Below are 26,162 nucleotides of genomic sequence, written 5' to 3' on the forward strand. Positions count from 1 at the left end.
AAATTTTTTTAGTACAATTTTTGTTCTCCACCATGATTTTTTATATAAATACTCGTTTTTTCCTTTTTGTATCATCACTAACTGTTATCGTCGATGAAGTTCTTATTTATCTTCAAAAAATCGCTAAAACTCCCAACAAAATCGCTGAACAATTACAGTTACTTTTTCCTAATACACAAATGGCAACTCTTTTCACAATCTTTGACACATCACAATCTCAGAACGAAAAAGAAAACAAAAGAGATAGAAAAAAACATAGAAAGACAAAAGAAAGGAGAACGTGAAAAAGTTTTGTCAACATTATTTTCATTGATAAAAAAAATTTGATAAAATTAATATATACGCTGAAAAAATACAATAAAAAATTCAATACAATCACACGCACAATAACATAAAACGCATTTAATTTTTGTTCATAAAATTAATTTTCCTTCAATTGAAGGTCAATTTTAAGTTAATTTTTATTATTTTGGTTTCAGTTTTTGATTTTTTTAACAAAATTCTTCACGATTTTTCGACCAATGGACGAATCCGAACTATTGTTTAATCTCTTTTATCTACTCCTATGCATGTGCATCATCTATCCACCCGAGGAATTTCAACGTTTGGGTCTAACCATTGAACAACTTTTCTCCCGTTGGTTGGGTGAGGAGCATCTGAATTTTGTACGTTATCATCAGAAACGCACCTCTCTGAATCTCTTCATACACAGCTGTCTGCCGGCCGTCTATTTTCTCATACATCGTTTTAAGTTTTCCGTTTTTACGGAATACAATGCCGATGTCGAGGAAGAGTCTGAATTGGATCCCGATTTTCCTATGCCTCAGGAAGCGGTAGCCTTTAAGACTCTCACCTGGAAGGTGGCACAACGTTTTAGTTTAATGGCCGTTTTAGCGGTGCCAGCCTTGATATTCAATTGGTATCAACAGAATTGGAAAAGACATCCCATTACTCAGACTCTGCAGAAATTTTCAAATGTGCCAAATAGCACTGCGAATGTTATTTCGGATATTGGCAATGAGTTTAGAAGGTAGGTGGGATGTAAGGATTAAAATAAGATATTTTTATTTAATTGATGGACTTCTTTTTCTTTCTTCAGGCAGGATATTTATAAGAAAAAACTCAATTCAATATCAACTGTAATTGCCACTGAAAATTGGATTATTAAAACTACTTTGTATAATGTACATTTTGCTCATCAAAGTGATACGGCGCTCAGTGTGGCCAAGGTAGGAAGGTTATCGAACTTTATTTCTATAAAAATTATTATTCCAAAATATTCAGAATATCAGTTTAAGTTTATTTGAAAACAGAACAAATTTCACTTAATATGTATCTCGAAAATTCGATAGGATTGAGAAAACTTTACTTTAGATAATCTCTGGCTATTGACATTTTTTAATTTTGTTGGTTTGTGTATTTCCTCAAAAGTTTCTTAAAATTCATAACAATGTTAACATTTAAAAAAAATCTGGAAAATGTAGTTACATTAAAGAACAGGTTCCAGAGAACCATTGTAAAATACAACAAGTAAGAAAGTATAGTCGGGCGTGGCAGACCATATGATACCCTACACCAGTTATGAATATTAAATGTGATTTATTTTTCGGAATAAAGCATTTATCTTCAATATTCCCTTGTTCCGATACATTTAAGCAATTTATGGATGAAAAACTAATTTTCTGAAAGAGGCTTTATATGGGGGCTAGGGGCAAATATGGACCAAGGACGATAAAATTCTGTGAATATATTTATATTTACATAATATTTTATTGTGCTGAATTTCATCGTGATATTTGTGTTTATAAGTTAATTTGGGACATTCAAGTAATTTTCTGAAGGGGACTTTGTATGGGAGCTAGGGTCAAATCGGGCCTTTATGAAATTTGGCAGGGTCATCAAGACTTCTATAAAACTTAGTTGTGCCGTATTTTATCGATATATCTGTATATTTTACATAATTATGAGCTCAGAAGCCCTTTTCGGGGGTTCTGTTCTATGGGGGCTAGGTGAAATAATGGACCGATTTTAACCATTTTCTATAGGCTTCGTCCTTGGGTCAAATAAAACGTGCGTGCCAAATTTCATCCAATTATCTTGAAAATTGCGACCTGTACCTTTCGCACAAGGTTTACATGGACAGCCAGCCAGCCAGACGGACGGACGGACATAGCATAATCGACTCAGAAAACGATTCTAAGCCGATTGGTATACTTTAAGGTGGGTCTAGGACGAATATTTTTGTATGTTACAAACATCAGCACAAATCCAATATACCCTCCCCACTAAAGTGGTGTAGGGTATAAAAGCTTCCTCAAAACCAGTTCCGAACCTTAAAATTTTGAGCAAAAATTATTTTTTCAGCGAAATCTAAATACTTACTCATACACAACATCATGCGTGTTTTGATTTTTTTATGCATCACAGATTTCTAAGATGCATTTCCGAACATACTGCGCATCAGATGAAGCGCAGTGATGCATTCCCAAACAAGCCGTAAATTGATTAAACAATTCTAGATTTTTACGTATATCAAATTTTCTTAAATAAATAAGATTTACAGCCAGAAATCAAAGTTTATTAAAAATGTTTGTCCAATTCACAATCGGTGTTGTATGATTATATCGTCCCAGCAAAAAAAGTGAGGAAAAAGAAGTAGAATTTTCAACACAAATAACATACTTGAAGTACTTCAAATTTTGGTGAAAAAACTATGAATTTTACATTAGCGTGTCATTGGGGGGATGTTGTTCATTTTTGACAACTTTGAACTACATCTAATCTTATTCATAGATGCAGTAAAAATCCGATATTTGGATGTCAAAAATAAACCACATTCTTTCAATGACACGCTTATGTAAATTTCATTGGTTTTTCACCAAAATTTGATGTACTTCGAATATGTTATTTGTAGTGACTTTTCAACATCTCTTTCCTCACTTTTAACTCGGTTTTTATTTGTAAGGAAATATTTGGTTTATAGAAGCGAAAAATATGCAATCGCATTTTTAGATGTGATTAAGATGTCGTTTGTAAAGTATGACATCAATTATTTTTTGCTGGGGTATTATGTCGTAATTTTTTGTTATAGTTTTGTTTTTGTTTCAAATAATTTTATTTGAAAAAATTTTGACACACAACATTATGAATTACTTCCTATATTTTAATTTATTTAGCAGTTAGAGAGCAGTCTAAATTTCCATTATTGAATTAATAAAAATAATCCCATTAATTTTTCATTTCAGACCGAAACCTATACCGTTTCACAGGACAATAACGACACCCTACAAATGGTTAGCATTATGGTTAAGACAAATCGTGCTGGTGTAGCCGACTTTCATATACGCATAAATGCCTTAGAATTTCGTAATCTCGAAGAACGTATAACACGACCAATTTTAATACCATCCAACATACAATTTCATCGTAATGTCATCGATCGTTTTATCGATGTTTTCAAACAACAAGTCAGTCATAATCCCATCTATAAGGCCGATCGTATAACGGAAAAATGTTTTGCCTGCATGATAGCCGAACCAAATATAAAAATACACAAACAATGTGAGGATATAGATCGTGCGGGTAGACCTTTGGTACAAGATCAATGTTGTACAAATTGCTATTGTCGGCCCATGTGGTGTGTAGAGTGTTTGGCTCGTTGGTTTGCCGCCCGACAAAATGAACATGAACGTGAAGTTTGGCTGGAGCAGAAATGTACATGTCCCATGTGTCGTGCCAAATTTTGTGTTCTAGATGTTAGTTATATAGAGAGAACCGTAGGGAATGAAGCGAATAATGATAATAACGACAATATAGATAATGAAAATCAAGCGTGATTATAGTTTTAGTCTACTGTTTTATTGATTTTTTGTTTTGTTTTCATTAAAAAAAAAAAAAAATACTTAAAGAACTGTGTTCAACTAACTTTTGCATATAAATTTACAAAACTATTGAAATTATTTAAATAACTAATTATTACTTACCAGATTTTTCTTTAAATAAAGTTTAGTTCATAAAATGAATTAAGTTTTTCTATAAACATGCAACTAATTTAAGTTTTTGTACTGAAATCTATATTGTTATCTAATATAAAAGAAACAGCTATTTTAAAATGTTTTTTTTTTTTATTTTATTAGTTTAAATTTTCTTTTTTTTATACATATATATACTCTTAACTAATAATTTATATATGTAGCTATAAATACTTGTATTTATGTAATAGTGTCTTTCTTTTTTCTTAAATATTAAAGTTTTATTTATAAAGTATTGCCTAAATTACTATGGAAATTATCACGTTTATTTCAAAAAATACTTGTAAAGTTACTTTACCTTTTTTTTACTATTATTAACAATATTTATATAAAATTAAATCTAATTTTTTAAAAATCATAATGATTATAATCAATATAGAAAAAAAAAAACAATCTAAAACTTTATTTTATTATTTAATTTTGAGGTTTTAATTTAAGTACTTTTCACCAATTAACCCTTTGAAGTTTGCTTTTTTTTTTTTTTTTTTGCTATTTGGCATATGATAATGTTGTTGTTTTAAACTTTAGTTTATTTCGTTGTTTAAAAACAATTATTCTTGAACTTTATTTAGATGACCTTTAAAATGGAGATTTTGAAATTTGTTTCCGATACAGAAGACCTTTTTGTTGTCTGACTTACATTCGAATTATAATTGAAACTTTTTCATATTATTAAAACAAAATAGTTTTCTCATTAGAATTCTTTACAAGAAATTTGTTTAAAACATTCTTTTTAATAGAAAAAACTAAACAATTTGTCTATAAAAAAACTGTTATACAGAATAAAAGAAAAACTGTTATACATAATATTTTCCATAGAAAATAAAATTATTATGAAAATTGTCTATAGGGAATACTGTTATATAGAATATTTTCTATAGAAAAAAAAACTGTTATATAGACTATAGAAAAAGCACATGTGAATCATGTGGCTTAGAAGTGTAGTTTCAAATATCGTGGGAACCGAACTTTATACCAAAAATAAAGTTTATCGTAATTGTTTAAAAATCGTTTCTATCTCTTGGTGCTAAAGATATCAATTACAAAACCATTTTGCAATTTGCAAAATATTATTTTTTTTTTTTATAATTTGTTCTTATTATACCTCAATTGAAACCTTAAGAAAATTTCAAAAAATCCTTAAATTTTCCTTTTTTTTAATTTATTTCCCCACTATTTAAAGGTCAATTTTAAAAAGTTATACTTTAAATAATTTTACTTAAACTAAATATATTTATTTCAAATAATATATATAGATATGTATAGTAAGTATATGTATGTATGTAAGTCCATTATTTATATTTGAATTTCAATAATTATAGTTTTCAAATATATATTCTCTAACTGCGCCTTAATAAATACACACATTGTGTTAATGCCAACAATATAAAGTTATAAAAATTATTCAAAATAAAATTAACAAAGAAATCAAATAAAAATCAGCAAACATGTTTATAAAATATTTAAAGAAAAACTCAAATATTCATAATATTTTAGAAATGTGTATTCTCTAATCATTGGAAAAGATTTTCAACATAAAATTTCTTTTTTTTCATACGCTGAGTTTCTCATAAGTAGTAGTAATAAGTAGCATAAAAAAAAAATAGTAAAAATTGCTAACAAAATTTCAATTATCATTGTTATTAAACATTTTTGTGTGGCTCTTAAGTTATATGTTCTTTTTTTTTCTTTAATATTTTAAGCAACAAAAAAAATTAAAGAACATTTTTGTTTTTGCCTTTATAAATTTGTCTCATAGTAACTTTTATAGGTTTCCATTTTGTCACGTTGTCTTGTATTGGCCGATGATGATGATGATGAGATCGATTTTGTAGAAGCGGTTTGATTTTGATAGGATTTTGTTGAGGCAAATGTTGATGAACCATAATGTGATGAGATCTGTAAAAAAAAATAGAAAGAAATAAATACAATTAATTAAAGAATTTCTCATGAAAGAAAAATGTTAAAAGTTTGTTTTATTTAAGTATAATAATAGATTTTAAAGAAAAGTTCTATATTCGGCAGTACCGAATCTTATATACCCTTCATTATAGTGTATTAAAAAAACAGGACGTTGGTTGTTTTAATGTTTCTAAGAGCGGGTTTTTGAGATGGTAATCAAATGCCAATTAATAATCAGATTAGTTAATCTAAAAATAAATTTAATCTTATGTTAATCCCCTTTGATGTTTTTGAGTACAAGATTAAACTTCGCAGTGTTGCCATACAAAACAACAGAAAACTTCACTGTTTGTTATCAAAACAATGCATATTTTATAAAAAAGAAGAAGACAATTGTAAATTTAATATGAAAATTAATGAAAACAAAAAAATGTATTTTGAAGTGTCCATAATTTATACTAATCAATAAATAGAACATTTTAATGTTTATATTTATAAAAATTGTATTAATTTTTTTGCATCAGCTGTTTACACTATTGCATTACGTGCTTAAGATTAAACCACCTCCATTGGGCGCTTAAACTTGCAAACAAAATTAACTAATTGAGTACTCAAAAACATCTTTCGAGGATTAATTTAAATTTAACCGCTAATCTTTCACCTAAAGATTGGCCCTTAGTTAGCTAGTTAGTTTGTTAGTTAGTTAGTTAGTTAGTTAGTTAGTTGGTTAGTTAGTTAGTTAGTTAGTTAGTTAGTTAGTTAGTTAGTTAGTTAGTTAGTTAGTTAGTTAGTTAGTTAGTTAGTTTGTTAGTTAGTTAGTTAGTTAGTTAGTTAGTCAGTTAGTTAGTTAGTTAGTTAGTTAGTTAGTTAGTTAGTTAGTTAGTTAGTTAGTTAGTTAGTTAGTTAGTTAGTTAGTTAGTTAGTTAGTTAGTTAGATAGTTAGTTAGTTAGTTAGTTAGTTAGTTAGTTAGTTAGTTAGTTAGTTAGTTAGTTAGTTAGTTAGTTAGTTAGTTAGTTAGTTAGTTAGTTAGTTAGTTAGTTAGTTAGTTAGTTAGTTAGTTAGTTAGTTAGTTAGTTAGTTAGTTTGTTAGTTAGTTAGTTAGTTAGTTAGTTAGTTAGTTAGTTAGTTAGTCCGCTCTACCACATTAGAACATTAACCTACCGGAGAGCACACCTATATGCCTCTAAAATGAGTCGAAACTGATTAGAGAAGGGTCAAACAAAACACTCTTTTAGAAGAGTAGCGGTCTCCCGGCGAAAGTATAATTTTTGATAAGAAAATTAGCTCATATGTGATCACTTTACTCGTGCAGAAGAGTCATAAATGACTCGATTGTCATCAAAAATTTCATAAAAATGCTACCTGGGTTTGCTTTAAAACGATATTCTTCATTTTTACCACAAACAACATTTTATTTTATAAAAGGTTTATAAAACAAAATTTCCATACAAAATTTGATTTATAAGCCGTTTATAAAATAAACATTTGTTTATGAGTAAGGCCTTTAGAACATAAAATGATGAAATTATATTTCCAATTTCTTTAAATACATTTTATTTTATATATTTTACACTATTTCCGTTATTTTTTTTTTTTCAAAATTTCTACACTCCTACTCGCCTAAAAACTAGGACCAGTGCATTTAACAATTTATTTATTATTTAAAAATGTTTAACAATTTAACAAAATTGTATTATTAATTGCGAAAACATTTCTTTTTATTAATGGCAAAACACTGAAAATCAATAAAAATAATAATGAAAACATTTTCTAAGAAATAAATGGGTAAGTCCCTTATAAAAAAAAGAACTAATAATACAATTTGCGTGTACTTTCTTTATCTTAAAACACAAATTGTAAAATCAAGAATTGCAATGATAGAGAGACAGACATATTCGCAATAAAATTATTATAAATAAATTGACAATAAATAATATGCGGGAAAACACTTCAAATTGAAAGTTATAGACAATCATGATTACATAATTTTTATATGTTTAAGTTTAACCTATGTGAGTTGGAGATATACATAGCGTTTGTAGATTTTGAGACCCATTTCGAAAAGATTGTAGAAAGTTTTTGAAACGCTGAGATATCCTAATGTATACCCTACATGGACCATCTATATATTTTTTCCAACAACATGTATTGCCATAGTTTTGGATAGGGTATTTAATTTATATTGTTTTAAGGGTAGCAAAGCACACTGGCTATAGCTAGTGGTAATATAAAATTGCATTAGTTGGTCTCATTATGCCTAAAATATCACATCAAACTGACATGTGACGTTATTTGCTAAAAATAATTTTAAAGAAAACTTATTTATTCAGTTTTTCTATAGTACATTGCAAAAAATTAAAAAAAAAAAAATAAACTAAGTATTTATATAGAAAAAAAGTGATACGTTAATGTTTATAAATAAATGTATTTATTTTATCTACAAGTATAATGAAAGGCTTAAAAAAGCCTTAACAAAAAAAAAAAAAAAAACAATAAATAAAAACACAATAAAATAAACTTTAAATTAAACTAAAAAAATAAAAACAAAACTTATATATAAACAATTGAATGACATAAAGTACAAAGTGATTACAGAAGAAATTAAAAAAAAAAAAAAACATAAAATGTTTTACGTACGTCACATAATTAATTAATTATCACTACAAAATAAAAAACTTGACATGAGCGCCGGCCGTTAAGTTTTCAAATAAAAAAAGAAAAAAAACATAATGAGAAGGGCGAATCAAAAAAAAAAGGAAGTAAACATAAAACGGAAGTTTACATGTTCTTACTACACAAACTCATAGGTACTGCCCAATAAACCAAAGAACGATATGATAGCGAAAACGGTATTGCTTTTAAAGGGCGATTATGATATCATATTTCATTATTTAAAACGATATTATTATAATATCGTTTTATATTATTTTGTTTCCAATAAAAAAATTAAGAAAATACAAACATTTGAAAAAAACTTCAAACATAAAAATAATTTCAATAAAAATTTTCGAACATAAGAAAACTAAAAGGATATTAAAATAAAATCAACTAAATGATTGATAAATAATCCAAATAAATACGCGAATTTCGTTCGATACTTCAGTTTTGTGGTAAGTTGACATGTATGCAATTTTGAAAAGTTTCAGGTATTTGCAAGACAATGCATAATGTGATGAAAAATATGATTACTTTAAAATATGTATTAATGTATGTATGTAAATATGTACAAATGAATGCAATCCTTCCCTTTTCAGACTTTTTTATATGTATAATAGCGAAATATTAAGTTAAATAGCGTTTTAAATGAAATTTTAAGAATAAAAGAGCATACAGAAAAAAAAACTGAAAAAGGCGATTACACTATCATTATTTTTGGAAATTATGATAGCGAAAACGATATCATAATTTTATGGAAATACGATATCATAAGGAAAGGTACCATTTAGTACGTAAATACTATCGTTCTCGATACGAGAACGACTATCACTTATGATATTTTTTATCACCTAAGTGATATCGTTTCGATATCGTTATAATATCGTTTGGTTTATTGGGTGATAAGAATTAAAAATAAAATGTAATGGAAAATTACAACAAAAAAAGTACCAAAACTATAGAGTGTAGAAAGACGTGACATTCAAAACTAATTTGAAAAAATATTATTTAAGAATTTAATAGATATTTAGTACACGATTAAGATTATAAATATACAATAAAATTAATTGTTTAGATTACTGTAATGAAATTTAGGAACATCGCTAAACATGTCTTCTTAATAACAGGGCTCTTTGAGATCAAAAAAACTAACTAGCGATTCAATTTGTTTTGAATTTTATAAACCAAATAAGTATTTCAATTTTCACAATATGACGTTTCGAATTGAATAAGAATATTTACTAAATATTTCACTAAATGGGTCAAGTCAAAATAATTTCCTTGAAGGCACTAAAAAAACACCATTTGATTGAAATACATATTTGAAGATTGGTATAACCTTTACCTAGATGAGAAGGATATTTCATTTATGACATAATCCATAACTTATCCATGTACTTTCCATAATTGATGAGTTTTTGGATTGATTGTGTTCTTGAAATCTACATTTTTTTATCATAATGTTATATAGCCATTGGAACTATGGTTCTATAAAACGACTTTCGAATAATCGAACAATCGACTTTTTGTTGAAAAAAGTCGAAGTCGACTATTTTGTTCCAAAAAAGTCGATAACTCGATTATCGTCTATGAAAAAAGTCGGAAAGTCGACTTTGTAAATAAAAGTCGGAAAGTGGAAAAGTCGTAAAAAGTAGAAGAAAGTCGAAAATGGTCCAAAATTAAAAAAAAGTCGTAAAAAATCGAACAAAGTCGAAAAAAAGTCGAAAACTCTATAATAGTAGAAAAAAAGTCAAAATAGTAAAAAATTTGAAAAAAGTCAAAAACTCGGAAAGACTTGAAAAAAGTAAAAATATAGTCGAAAAGTCGGAAAAAGTTAAAATTCGGAACAATTCGAAAAAATTCGACTATTTATAAAACATTAAAAGTCTAAAAGTCGACTTTTAATTAAATGAAAAAAGTCGAAAAATCGAAATGAAATGCAGCTAAATGCAAAAAATCGAAAAGTCGACTTTTCGTTTCAACTATAGAACCCTAATTGGAACATCCATAAGGGTTATTGGACCTATTCTTTTCAACTAAAACAAGCCCTACACCATAATATTCAGCGGAGTCGATTAAGCAATGTCCGTCCGTCTGCATGTCTGTCCGTTCGTCCGTTGAAATAAATTTTCCGAAAACCCTAGATATTTTCGGGATCCAAAACTGCAATAATTCTGTCAGACATGTTTTTGAGAAATCAGCCAAATCCGTCCAAAAATAACGAAGATATGAGCAAACATCTGAGACAACTTTTGTAAATTTCCTCGAAACAATACAATTTTTTATATGATTTGACAAAAAAACAACAAAAACATTGCTTATTGTAAGAAAACGTATGTTTGGATGTGTGTTGGTATTATTGCTTTTCGTATTTTCTTTTCTTTTTTTGTGTTTTGTTTCGTTTGGCGTAAATTGTTGTTTTGTTTAAGTAATGGTATAGTTGGAAAAATGTAAAATAAATTGAAATTTTATAAACTTTTTTAAAACCCACTATGGCGAAGGGTATATAAGATTAAACAAAGGCGAATATACTCCTCTTTTTTTTTTTCTTTCGGCCTTTTCCGGTTAATTTTTGTATCATTAGGAAAAGAAATTATATTTTGCTTTTTATATTTTTGATCTTAAAATTTGCTGAAATAATTATTTTAGCTATTTTGCTTTAAACAAATATTTTCGGAGTATTTGGCAATTCGAGAGAAATTAATATGCCTCCATACTTTCCATAAAAAATACCACTTAGAAAACGAAAAAGCATCAAAAACTAGTCATTAGTAGAGTTACAAATAACACTGCATTAGCCTATTTAATTTTTTAAATTTTCAATTAATTTTTTTTTTTTTTAAATTTTCAATTAATTTTTTTTAAATGTTCAATTTTGTAAAAACTTGACTAGTTTAGTACTTAACAACTTAAGTTTAAAGTATTTTGAAATAGTTATCAATAAATTTAAAATACTTGTAATTGAAGTATGTAATATTCAATATTGTGAGTATTAAGTTATTAACTCAATATTTATTGATAATTTCAGTATTATTCCAAAAAGAAAAGGGTATTTGTATTTAGACTATCTATCTATCGATAACATTTTAAAAATCGGACAACTTGTCAACATAATTAAACAATTTATTTTAAAAATCTCAAATATGATGGATTATTCTCTAATATATTTTGAAAAAACATTAAAAAACGCCAGGCCCAGTAATGGCAAGGCACTCGAAAAAGTGACAATGGTTTTTGTTGTTTACGATTTAGTACTCCAGCACTTCACGCTTTAGTAATCTAAAATTCGTAATCGTTTATAAGAGAGCAAGTACTTAGTACAATGTTTTAACTAGGGTACCAACAAAATTTAGATTATCTGATTTTTTTAATGCACTTCTGATAAGATTTTTAATTTTTGTTATAATTATTTTGTGAGTGTTGTTGTTAAAATATGTGTCACCTTCAGTAATCTCGACAAGTTTTATTTGTTGACATTTCGTTTATTTTAAAAATAAAATAATTTTTATTATTTGTTAAGAAAATGAAGAAAGTAATTCGTAAATTTCGAAATAAAAATACTAGATTACGAGTATTTGAGTACTTAAACTTATAAAAATTGCAAATAAAAATAAAATTAGTTGACAGATGTTCTTTATTATTTTAAAGTAAAAAATAATAATTTTTCTCAAAATGGTCTTAGACTAGAGGTTAATTAACACAGTCCATAAAATAGTGTCAAGCCCCCTCTAGGGAGTGTGTTGCAACTAGAACCAGTAGCCACGATCAATTTTGCAATTGTGGTTATACATGGTATTAATTTAATACCCTTCCCTTTAGGGAAACAAATTTTCAAATTTTAACGTTTAACAAAAAAAAAAAAAAAAAAGCAGAATGACATGCAACATCTTTAAATTAAAAATTTTATATAAAAATTATCAGACATTCTACTAAAACACAATATTTTATTATTCTCGATAAAAATAAATATCAAAGGTTATGTGGTGCAAACAAACATTAAGGAAAAAAGTGCCGAAATGTTCTGATTTGTGCAACTGATAAACTGTCACTTTTTGGCAGTTGTTTTTGCAAAAAAACGAATAAATCACAACATTTCAAATTGATAAAACTTAAGTGACAAAAATCATTAAATGTTATTATTTTATATAATAAAATTCAATGACATGATAAAATAAAAGAAATGTACTTTTAAGAAAGATTCTAAAAGGAAGAAACCTTATATCAAGTTCACACGAGCAGTTGAATTACTTAATTCGGCCTCTGAATGACAATAGCCAATTAAGCCGTTTCTACGACACATTCGTAATTCGTTTTGACAGTTCATCGCCATGTTGTTTTTTTCTCTGCTGAAATTTTGTATGGCGAATCATGTCATTCAGTACGTAATTGGAGGTTGAATGATGAATGAGGGCGTGAATTGCACCGTGTGAACGGGGTATTAGATAATTCTGTTCTCGTTCATGAATGTTCCACAAAATATTCATTAACAATAGTTGATTCAAAATAATATCAACGGGGAGAAACTTTCGCGATATATCTGCACCGATTTATTTAATTATTTAAGTGCAGTATGTTAGTCATAATGATTTAAAAAATGCAATTTTAAGATTTGCATTGAAATATGCACTTTTTCCTTGCTGCCACAAAATTCATCATATTGCATTAAGCATATTTTTTTGTTATTGTTTGACTTTTACATAAATGTATTATTTATTAAATCTAATATTCTGTTTAAATTAAAATGAATCATGTATTGTTTTTTGTTGATTTGATTTCCGTTTAAGTTGAATCACTATAAATTTAAATTATAAATAAAATAACTATTACTTTTGTTTTCATTTTACAGCCAACAAAGCAGACGCCACTAAATGTTTGTAATACCGGTTTCAATTTTTGTGTGTAATGGTTACTTGGTACAAGTACAATCACTTTTTTTTTGCACTTTATTATAAGTATTTAACGAGGCATACTGTTTCGTATCCTGGTAGTATAAGTTTGCCATAGGTGTTTGTTACACCCACGAACAGATGTTCAGTGAATAAGAGATGTATGTATAGAGAGAAAGAGTATTTGTAACACAACATCAATTTCAATCTTGTTTGTTGTCAGAAGTTCAATTTTCTAAATGTTTAGGGAAATTAAGTTAGAACTAGTTACCTTATTGATTACACTCTGTGAAAGAAATATATAAGTTCGACATAAAATCCGCTTTTGGGGTATAACTCCCATTACACAATTTCCTAGCAAAAACTTGATAATGACTTGTAATTGTAACCACTTAATATACATTTCAATGACCACTATATATCGTCCTTATTACACAGAAGTAGTTTAATAACGTCTTATTAATAATGTGTTATATACATAAATACTTTCTAATTCATTAGTCAGCTTCTCCGTAAATATATATATATATATTTACATTCACTGATTTCTCTAAATACTTATAAGCGATTGTGTTAAGTACCGAGTTGAAATAATGACTTAAAATGTTATTGTGTAAGTAAATTTTACCATTTTAACCCCTTACCAGGTAGTGAATATTTTTGCGAGCAGTAATAACTTTTAACAACGAGATTACTTCTCTAGGATTCCTTTTCTATGTAAAAAACTATTATATGAAAAATTTTTCTATAGAAAATCAGTTTTACGCAAAATGTTTTATAGGAAATCTGTTATACGCGAATCTTTTCTATAGAAAAATCTGTTATACGGAAATTTTTCTATAGAAAAATCTATTATACGGAAATTTTTCTATAGAAAAATTTATTATACGGAAATATTTCTATAGAAAAATCTATTATACGGAAATTTTTCTATAGAAAAATCTATTATACGGAAATTTTTCTATAGAAAAATCTATTATACGGAAATTTTTCTATAGAAAAATCTATTATACGGAAATTTTTCTATAGAAAAATCTATTATACGGAAATTTTTCTATAGAAAAATCTATTATACGGACATTTTTCTATAGAAAAATCTATTATTCGGAAATTTTTCTATAGAAAAATATGTCATACGGAAATTTTTCTATAGAAAAACCTGGTAAACTAAAATGTTTCTATAATAAAATCTGTTATACGAAAAAATTTTTATAGAAAAATCTGTTATACAGAAATATAGAAAATTTCAGTATAACGAAATTTTCTATATTTCTGTATAACAGATTTTTCAATTTTTCTATAGAAAATTCAGTTATACAGAAATTTTTTATAAAAAATCTGTTATACGCAATTTTTTTAAGAAAATTCCATGATACAGACATTTTTCTATAGAAAAATCTGTTATAAGCAAATTTTTCTATAGAAAAAAGGTTTATACTAACATGTTTCTATAATAAAATCTGTTATACGAAAAATTTTCTATAGAAAAATCTGTTATAAGGAAATTTTTCAATAGAAAAATCTGTTATACGCAAATTATTCCATAGAAAAAACTGTTATACTCAAATGTTTCAATAGTAAAATCTAAACATTTATCAATATTGTAAATTTTTGAATTTTCACCAAAAATTGGAAATTTCACTAAAAACTCACACTCTAGAAATTGAAATGTTCACCAGAAACTAAAAATTTCACTATAAATTCCAAATTTCACAAAAATTCAGAATTTCACTAAAAATTTCGCTAGAATTTTTTAATTTACACTAAAATTTCAGAATTTCACTAAATTTTTACAAAAATTCTAAATTTTATTGGAATTTGAAATTTTACCAAAAATTCTAAATTTCATTTTTAATTTAAAAATTACAAGAAAGGTGAAATTTTACTTAAAATTTCATTACAAATTCAAAATTTTACCAGAAATTCACTAAAAATTTAAAATTTCGCTAAAAGTGTAATATTTCACTAAAAATTTAAAATATCACTAAAAAAGTCTATTCTACAGACTATTCAATTATCTAGTTTACAGACTACTCTATGAATATGTGGACTAATAAACATTCTATTCTGTAAACTAGTCAATACACTACTCTAATATCTAATCTATAGGCTTTTGTATAGTAGTAGTCAATTGTCTAATTTATATAGATTAGTCTACTGTCTCTATTGGCTAGTCCATATGATGGCAATAGACTATCTAGTCCATTGACGAATCTGGGGACCAAATGGACTATTAGACTAGACTAATCTATGGGCTAATACAAATGAACTATTAAGGCGAAAGTACACAACACGCGTTGTACACGGCAGCGCGTTATAGGCTTCTGTCAAAAAAAAGTTAAAATAGTATATTTTCATTTAACAAATTACAAACTGTAGCTCGTAACGCGTCTGCCGCGAAAAGTTCAGCAACTTTTGACGCGTCGGCAGCTGATCAGGGTTGTATTTTGTTTTGTGTAGAATAAGAATAAACTAAAATGAAATAAATTTTACCAACAATGAAAGAAAAATATTAAAAAATAAACAAAAACCTAAATTTTTGATTTTTAAAACAGTAATGGTATACGCACAATTGGAACGAACGACGAATTTCGTATAGCACGACGAACTCTTCGACAAAAATTCGTTGCGTAAATTCGTCGAATGGAACACAATCAAATTATTCGTACTGCGAATTCGTTTCAAAATTTGTTTGTTCGAAATTGGAAAAAGTAAGAAAAAGGAACAAAAATTACATTTTTGTGAATCTCCACGATTTTGAGATAATTTTAACTGCTTTAAAATTTATTCGAACATTATTTCGAAATTAGAAAATGTAAGAAATTGGCCTCGAAAAGAACTAAAATTATATTTTTGTGAATATCCGCAATTTTGAGATTATTTTAACAGCTTCAAAATTTTTTCGAACATTACTTCGAATTTTCGAACTTAATTTTAAATATTCCAACATAGCATTGTAGTGTCATCAAGTGTACTCCAGACTGCCCAATTTCAGACAATTCGGTATACGAGAACTGGTTTTAATGGCTTTAAAATTTTTTCGAACTTAAGTTCAAATTTTCGAAAATTTTATTTTTAGTTTTTATGACCCAGAGATTATTTTAAGAGCATAAAAAATTTTTCGAACATAACTTCGAATTTTCGAATATTCGAACATAATATTGTATTGTCATTAGCTGTACTCACAACCGCCAAATTTCGGCAAATTCGGGCTACCGGAATTGGTTTTAAAACAATTTTCCCCAATTAATTCGTCGTTCGCCTGCGTAAGAAATAGAAATAAACCTATCGCATAGGTTGTTACGTACGACGAATTTCGTCATACGCTATGATTGTGTACATTTTCATATACCCAAGTGTGTTCTATTTCTGACGACGAATATTCGTTCCGAAAAATTCGTCGTTCGTCCCAATTGTGCGTATACTATAATAGTCTTAAGAAAACATTTAAAGAAAGAACAAAATGACGCGTGGTGTGTAACTTGCAGCTTGTAAAGCGCGAAAATTTTGAAAAGCGTAAAACGTGTTGCCGCCTCAACGCGTGTTATGTACTTCCACCTTTAATTTTGAATTGTATTTGGTACAATTGGAATCAAAAAAGTACAATTTTTAATGCGGATTTGTAAAATTTTAAAATTCTATTTGCCAACCTTACTACTTAATATAATAAATTGATTAAAATTTGAGGAAAACAATAACTTTGAATAAATATCATTTCCACTTTGAATGTTTGAAGTTGTTTGAAGACCTTTATTTAAGAAGAAAAATAGGAATAATTCCTCTTTCGATTGGAAAAGAATTTGATTTAAAAAAATTCCAAAAATCCTTTTGACTATAATAAGAAAATATTGTAGGGTATTATATAAATTGCATTATCTTAGTTATATTTTTTATTTAATTTTCATAAATTTATTGCTCCAATAAGTACGTTATGAGTATTAAAGTTTATTTAAGGTAATTGTTAAATAGGATTTTATATTTCTTTGTTAGAAACAACAACAACAACAAAAAGAAGACAAAAAGTAAATAAATTAACAAAACAAACATTTTATTTAATAATATTATTTTAACTTGACTCAAATATTGCGTTTTAAATAATTGCAAAATTTGAGTTTTTCAGTAACAAAAAAAAAAAAAAAACTTTTTTTTTTGTTATTATTTGATGTATTTCTGTGATAAAATTATACTGAATAAATGAAAGCGTTAAAGGTAATATACAACTAATTAAAATCATAAACTCACTTTTACCAAAAATAGTAAATATCGACAAAATATACCCACTTATTGTATAAATCAGTTCAATACAATTTGAGAACGTTCTCCTACAAGCAGAAATGGGAAAATAAAATTTCTAAAGATTTTTTTTTTCCTTGAGGGCCAAAGATTTTCGCTTGTATTTAAGGCTAAAGCACACTTTAGCCTTAAAAACCGTTAATAAAATTGTGATATTCATAAACAAATAATAAACGTATATTAACTATTGTGCTGATTTATGTTTAAGTTGGCAGCACTGTACAATATGGCTGTCATTTTATGTGTTAGTGTTGCGTACAATTAGGATAAAATAATCGTTGATTCGGTTTTCTTAATTTCATATTTTTGTTTATAATAGATTTTTGACAATAAAAACAAACTTTTAAGAAAAATAAATATATATATGGTTTTAATAAATGTCTATTTAGTTCAGATGTATAAATATAACATATAATTTCTAATTATTATTAAAAGTATCCGAATAACGGATATTTTGCGACAAAATATACATCACTATGACACATTTTCTTATTTTTACTTATTTTCCTTGTAATTTTTGATAAATTTTTGCAAATATTGATAAATTTCTTTGATATTTGACTAATTTTAATGCCGGCGAATATATTTTGCATTAGTATAACACTAATCAATATAGGTAATTTACATGGTTAATTACTTTATGGCATTATATTTAACCAACAAACTTTGAAAAAGCCAAATCAAATGATTTTGTCCATCATTTGGTTGACAGACGGGCATTTCCAAATTGCTTAAAAATAGTACTGGACAATTGGAATATTGTCAAATATTCATGCATTAATCCAATAATGCCTAGATTTGAGTTTTTTCCTCAAAATATAATCGTTTAAAAATTTTCTGGGATTTTATTTACAAATTTGTAAACGTTAAAATTAGAATTTTTAGATTTTATTTTAAAAGAAACCATAATTACTTTTCGCAATCAACCTAAAATTACCGGAAAAATCTTTATCTGAGAAAAAAATTGTTAAAAATCAAGTTATTCTTGGCTTAAAGAAGGGTCGAGCCTACAATAAAATTCTTCTAATTGTCAATGGTTTATTGAAGGTGTTTTAAGCTATTTCACGTTTATAAATACGATTTTCCTGAATTTTGCCTAAAATTGTTTAATAAACCTAAAATAAGTTTTTATAAATACAGCCGTTTATCTTTTATCTTTATTATTATAGAAATTACATTTTATAATTAAAATTACGAAATTACTATATTTATAACACTTAATTTAACTAAGTGTATACATAATTCTAACACCCACTGTATTCTTAACTACTAAACACATAATTAAAGAATCACAAAACATTTTTCGTTACCTAAATTAAAATATATCTACATATATATGTATAAATATGTATTTCAAGATCATACAAAATATCGAAAATAGAAACAACAACATTAGTGGTAATAGGAAAAAGTTTAATATGATTAAAAAAAACCAACAACAAATTATAATTTTTTGCCAACTTTATCGAAACTTATTTAGGTCTATTATAATTAATAATAATGTCTCCAAACAGTCTTAAAGAAATAAAAATACAAAAACAAACAAAAAACTAAGAAAAAATATGAGTCAGTTTTAAGTTGTGACTTGGAGTTGTTGTTTTTTTTTAATTTTTTTCGTACAAAACTAAATTAAAATAAAAAAATATATATTTTTAACAGAAGCCATATAAATATGCATGTGTATTTATATATAAAAAAAATATAAAGCGTAAATATGTATGAATAAAATGTTTGTTTGTATGTTTGAATTTTATTTTAAAAACTCCCTTTTATTTCGAAACAAAGAAACGAAACGTACGAATGAACGAACTGTATAAAATACTAAAAAACTTGAACAAACAAGTCATCAATTTTATATAACAAATTTGTATATATATCAGATCAGGGTTGGACAATTGGGTATATCAAGTCTAATAATTCATAGCTTTAAAAATTATTAAAATATATGTTTTTTTAAATATAACCTTTGACATTTACTTACATACTTATGTATGTATCTAGTATGTCACATTGAGTCACAGTATCACTAAAATCACTGTAATACTAAAAAACTTGCATATATTTATATATTTCAGATCAGGGTTGGGTAATTGGATCTATCAAGGTTAGATCCAAATCCGAAAAAATATACCTAGTCAACTATCGGGCCTGTAATTGATATCGTCATTAATACCGTTATCAATTAAATACCGTTTAAAATTGAATAGCGCTATTGATATCGATACTGAAAAGAGTTTATCGGTATAAATATCAGTATTCAAATATCGTACAATATCGTTGTTATAAAGGTATCAATACAAGTTTCAATAAAAATATCTTGTCTCTATTTACATTGAAGTTTGCAATTTTGATAGAAATTGCATACATATTTATATATTTTTAAAATTGCATATCATGTCTGTGTTGTCGTAGAACATCCCGTAAACCCACAAAAGTATACTACCATCAATTCTGGGTAATTTTTTTAATGATCTCTAAAACGTTGTAGGGCCTTAACGGCGGAGCTTCCAGAAATTTGTATTGATCCATTTTGTTTGTTATTGAAAATAGGTAATATCAGTCCACAAATCCCTCCTAGGCTTCATACACGCATCCTCTTTCAGAGAATCAGTTTATTTTTAATAACAGTTTTAATCACCATTTTCACAATGTGTAGTTATTTTTTAACTTTAAGATATATTGAAAGTTCTCATACGAAAATTGTCTTAACTTGAAGAATAACTATAACTGTGAATAGTATAACAAGTAATTTCTTTATAATTCTGTAGACTTCGGTCCACTATGGAATAAATTCAATTACCCAAATGAAGGGTACTATTCGGAAATTTAAAAGGCGGACTCGTAAACTCATTAATTATTATATATTTCGATATAAACAGTCATTATAATAATTTTGTACTAGTTTCTCCACAAAAATTGGCACAACTTCTTTTGTATAAGTCTAAATGATACTGGAAATGTACTGGATGATCGGGTCTCCTTTGACCCTAGCTCCCATATAAAGTACCCTTCAGAAAATGGCTTAAAAGTCACTTAGAAACACAAGTATCACGATGAAATTCTTCATTTAACCCTTGCCCCCATATACCCGTCTTTCGGAATATCACTTTTTTGTCAAAAAATATTTCAGAGTTAAGGTAAAAAATGTTAAAATACTCTCTGGAGTAGAGTATTATATAGTCGGCTACTCCCCACATTTTTAGAAAATTGATATTTTGGTAGTATTAGACAAGATATGTATCTGAATAAATATAGACTTCTCGTTTTTACACGCATAATTGACAAACACTTAGTTCTGTATCTTGAATCCAAATTGTTTCCTTTGGACACATATTAAACAAATCAGTGGGACTTTGAACCTTTTAGCTTCCTTTGCCTAATCTCTATCGCATATTGGCTTATTTTTAGAAAGTAGATGGCCAAACACTTTGTTATGCATTCTTTTCTTCTTGACCGATATATTTCAGATCAACCTCGACCTCCTACCCTCACCTCTGAACCTTATCGTGACCAGTTGGACGGGCATAGTAAAATTGTTTTAGAATTGTATAAGTGGCTACAATAGAGTTTATGACCGATATTTTAAGGTCTTTCAAACGGAATGATAAAATAAATAATTATGTTTCAATTTTGACCCCATAGTTCTAATTTACGTCAAATACGAAGAAATACTAGATCACTCACAAAGTCTCTGGTGGGAATTTAACCAATTACCTACAGAATAACTGACTAGAACACTATCAACTAACCTACCGGAGCCACTTCTATTTCACATAGTAATACATTTACCATCTCTGCTTCAAATGCTAATGGTAATGAAGTTAATAATATCATTATGTATACAAAATTATTTAAATATAGATCAACTGTTTTATTTCCCTAATACCCTAAGATATCAAATTTCTAAAATAAATTAACCTACTCACCTTATCCTTATCTAAGGAGGATGTACTATAAGCTGATGAAGTTCCCATTGCTGCTGAAGCTACCGATGATGAAGATGATGATGTATTAGATGTTGTGCCTGCTGTATGATCAAACATTTTACCATCGACAGCATTACGATGTTTGTTTTTTGATTTAAAGCGACCTGAACGTGATATGGTGAAATTGCGCCATTGATGACTGTACTCACAGCGTTTCTCCTCTTCGTTAAGGATGCTATCCAAGTAGTTTATGGGTTCATGAGCGGTCATTGTATTGCTCATATTTATTTAACTTTTTTTCGATGTTGTTGTTTTATTTTACTTTTTATTGTTTATTATATTGTTAATAATGTTTTTTTTTTTAACAAAAACAAAAATCAAATCTCAAAATTGCAAAACAAAAAGTTTTTTTTTGTATTTATTTACTTTTTACGCTCATGGAAAAAGTTGTTTTTTTAATGAAAAAAATTTATGTTCTAAAAAAAATAATAAAAATGTTTATGAAACCTGTACACAGGATATAATGTTTGTACTTAGTTAAACTTTTTTATTAAATAAAATTTATTATTATTGTTATTTTTATTATTAGATTTCACACTCGAAAAGTTTATTTTAATATTTGTTTTCATAAAAAATGTATTATATTTTTATTAAACAAATTTCTTTAAGTTTACACTTACAAAAAATTTGTGTAAATTTTAGTGTTTTTTTTTTAGTTTCTCGAATAAACTTTCTTTACATTTAAAACTGTGTTTTCTAAATTTCTTTTATTTTATTTAAAATTATTTTGGCAGAAATTAGTCTGTTTAATAAAAGAGCAATTTCTTTGTTTTATTTTTAATTCATTGAATTTGAATAGTTTTTAAAAAGCAAACATTTTTGCTTTTATTTGTTTCTTAACAAAAGAGTTTTATAAATTATTTATTTATTAATTTACCTAATTCTTTTATTTCAATAATCAAACAAATACTTTATTCAGTCAGTCTGTCGATCGACTGTTCAGTCAACCACGTGCAATAGCACTTTCATTTATTTCATCAAATATTTCAACACCCAAAGAATGAAATAGTATTCATATTATTACTAGAATTTTAGCGTTCAAATAGTTCTGTCAGTAAGTAAACTTAAATCGGGATGCGCCATTCTTTTCGCATCATTCATTCGTCCAACAAGAATGTGAGTTCAATAGCCATAGTTGTTCGTCATATAGTTCGTAATTTTGTACATAATATGGTATACGCACAATTGGGACGAACGACGAATTTCGTATAGCACGACGAACTAGTCGACAAAAATTCGTTGCGTAAATTCGTCGAATGGAACACAATCAAATTATTCGTACTGCGAATTCGTTTCAAAATTTGTTTATTCGAAATTGGAAAAAGTAAGAAAATGCAACAAAAATTATATTTTTGTGAATCTCCACGATTTTGAGATAATTTTAACAGCTTTAAAATTTATTCGAACATTATTTCGAAATTAGAAAATGTAAGAAATTGGACTCGAAAAGAACTAAAATTATATTTTTGTGAATATTGCCAATTTTGAGATTATTTTAACAGCTTCAAAATTTTTTCGAACATTACTTCGAATTTTCAAACTTTATTTTAAATATTTCAACATAGCATTGTAGTGTCATCAAGTGACTCCATACTGCCAAATTTCAGACAATTCGGGCCACGAGAACTGGTTTTAATGGCTTTAAAAATTTTTCGAACTTAAGTTCGAATTTTCGAAAATTTTATTTTTAGTTTTTATGACCCAGAGATTATTTTAAGAGCATAAAAAATTTTTCGAACATAACTTCGAATTTTCGAATATAATTTCGAATATTTGAACATAATATTGTATTGTCATTAGCCGTACTCACAACCGGTTTTAAAACAATTTTCCCCAATTGATTCGTCGTTCGTCTGCGTAAGAAATAGAAATAAACCTATCGCATAGTTCGTTACGTACGACGAATTTCGTCATACGCTATAATTGTGTACATTTTCATATATCCAAGTGTGTTCTATTTCTGACGACGAATGAATATTCGTTCCGAAAAATTCGTCGTTCGTCCCAATTGTGCGTATACTAATACTTATGTTATTTATTCAATTATATCGCAGTCCTATATGAATCTACCTCCCTCCAATACAATACAAAACTACTCTGAATTCATTTTGAAATGAACCATTGATAGATAGAAACTGATTCTATGTATATAGGGCCTCTTTTCGAAAATTTGTTAAAATAGAAATCACTTTTCATATTTTAATAAGATTCGTTCATTCTTAATCATATATTCTATATGAAGACCCTTTCTGAATATAAATATAGTTACTAAAGAGAAATTTTAGTTTTCTCTGAATTTATTATTTTGGACTGATTTCTAAAGGTATCAAATATTTGACGAAAAACACATAGGTAACCACAATTTTTAATATTTTTTCATGATTTTTATAAGAAATATTATGTTTGTCTAAATAAATAAAAATTAAAAATCAAAATGTCGGGTTTTAAGGGTCAAGTAATTTTTTGGCAAATATTTGATAGGTTTAAACGCAACTTAACTGTTTTTGGAAATTATTCGAACGGTACAAACTAATCAGTATGTATTACAAAAATTCTAATATTTTCTTTAAATTTAAATTTTTTTTATTTATTTAACAGATTGTGTATATTTTTATCTTTTTTTAATAAAAATTATTTATAATATTATTTACAATTCATCTGCCAATACATTGAGTTAAGAATCATGAAAAAAAACTAATGTATTTTATGTTGTAGCTTTTTTTGCTCTTAAAATATTGGTTTAAAGAATCAGTTTATAGTCTAAAGTTCATTTCATGATGCCAAGTTTTAGTTGTTGTTTTTGTGTTTAATCGAATTTTATTTAAAAACCAACCAAAAAATCCTTCTCACACAGAGCCACCATGTGTTTGTTGTTGTATATTTTATTATTTGTTTGTTGTCTAACAGAATAACAACAACAGCAACAAAAAACACTTAAATTGTAAGTTATAAGTCAAGTTAATAGAGTTTAAGCCAGGCCACAGACAACCCGGCCAACCAACAAGTTTAGTTCACTATAGTATTTTATAGGTATAAACAATTTTTTAACTTTATTTTCAAATCTTTGTTGTTGTTTTAGTTTTTTTTTTTCGTTATTTTTTTAATTTTATGAATATATTTTTTATTATTTAATTTAGTTAATTTTTAAATTTTGCTTTTGTATTTTCTTATTCTCACTCTTCGCGATATCGGTTGGATTGTTTGTTTGTTTGTTTTTTTTTTTTCGACTTGTAAAATTGTACGAGTAAAGTAACCGTATCCGTTCGTAGCAAAAGCACTTTTATGAATGACACCGTCAAACGACGAAGACCACAATAACTGATTTCTGCTGTTGTTGAGTTGCACTCTAAATGCGAACGGTTTTTCGTTGTGTTGTTGATTGTATTGTTACCTCGTTTTATATTTTTTTTTATATTTCTGTTGATTTTCTTATTGTTGTTTTATTTGTACAGTGAGCTCGAAAATATGACATACACTCCATCAATATGAGATGTTAAGCTTAAAATTTCTAGAAATTGTTCAAGTGATATTTACAGTAAGATTTACGAAAAACAATAACTAACTAACGAACGAAACAACGAAAAACGAACGAACGGAACGAACTAACTAACTAACAACCAACCGAACAAAACGAAACTAACGAACCTAACGAACAACTAAGAAAACGAATAACAAGACGAACATAACACGAAACGAACTAACGAACTAACTAACGAACGAAAAACTAATAACGAACGAACGAACCTAACGAACTAACAACTAACTAACGAACTAACTAACGAAACTAACTAACTAACTACGAAACATAAACTAGAACGAAACTAACTAACTAACTAACTACGAAAGAAGAACTAACTAACTAACTAACTAACTAACTAACTAACTAACTAACTAACGCCAATACTAACTAACTAACTAACTAACTAACTAACTAACTAACTAACTACTAAACATAACTAACTAACTAACAAAACAACTAACTAACTAACTAACTAACTACACTAACTAACTAACTAACTAACTAACTAACTAACTAACTAACTAACTAACTAACTAACTAACTAACTAACTAACTAACTAACTAACTAACTAACTAACTAACTAACTAACTAACTAACTAACTAACTAACTAACTAACTAACTAACTAACTAACTAACTAACTAACTAACTAACTAACTAACTAACTAACTAACTAACTAACTAACTAACTAACTAACTAACTAACTAACTAACTAACTAACTAACTAACTAACTAACTAACTAACTAACTAACTAACTAACTAACTAACTAACTAACTAACTAACTAACTAACTAACTAACTAACTAACTAACTAACTAACTAACTAACTAACTAACTAACTAACTAACTAACTAACTAACTAACTAACTAACTAACTAACTAACTA

At 27.0% G+C, this 26,162-nt stretch overlaps 3 protein-coding genes across 4 annotated transcripts in view; 1 reads left to right on the forward strand and 2 right to left on the reverse strand.

Annotated features, from left to right (window-relative positions):
* Positions 1-241: 241 nt before the first annotated feature.
* LOC119600367 (E3 ubiquitin-protein ligase TM129) lies at positions 242-4,287 on the forward strand. Its single transcript, XM_037950535.1, has 3 exons — positions 242-1,030; positions 1,100-1,229; positions 3,246-4,287. The coding sequence occupies exons 1-3, from the start codon at positions 522-524 to the stop codon at positions 3,834-3,836; spliced, it is 1,230 nt and encodes a 409-aa protein (XP_037806463.1). The 5' UTR covers positions 242-521; the 3' UTR covers positions 3,837-4,287.
* A 214-nt stretch (positions 4,288-4,501) lies between these two features.
* LOC119600368 (vitellogenin-A2) lies at positions 4,502-25,103 on the reverse strand. 2 transcript variants are annotated; one of them, XM_037950537.1, is made up of 3 exons: positions 24,932-25,103; positions 21,695-22,170; positions 4,502-5,930 (listed from the first exon to the last, which is right to left on the reverse strand). In XM_037950537.1, exons 2-3 carry the CDS (start codon positions 21,974-21,976, stop codon positions 5,772-5,774), a joined length of 441 nt encoding a protein of 146 aa, XP_037806465.1. In that variant the 5' UTR covers positions 21,977-22,170; positions 24,932-25,103; the 3' UTR covers positions 4,502-5,771. The 2 variants fall into 2 exon arrangements, with proteins under 2 accessions (XP_037806465.1, XP_037806464.1); XM_037950536.1 differs by having other exon boundaries at positions 24,588-25,101.
* LOC119600366 (E3 ubiquitin-protein ligase MARCHF5) overlaps positions 5,799-26,162 on the reverse strand; it is a 32,292-nt gene continuing 11,928 nt past the window's right edge. The window contains exon 4 of the transcript XR_005231139.1: positions 5,799-5,930. The gene's annotated coding sequence lies outside the window, so the exon portion shown is untranslated. The remainder of the gene's footprint in view (positions 5,931-26,162) is intronic.

Source organism: Lucilia sericata, unplaced genomic scaffold (assembly GCF_015586225.1).
Source record: "Lucilia sericata isolate MDLA Ls3-8-SP2 unplaced genomic scaffold, ASM1558622v1 Contig000111F_arrow, whole genome shotgun sequence".
NCBI lineage: Eukaryota > Metazoa > Arthropoda > Insecta > Diptera > Calliphoridae > Lucilia > Lucilia sericata.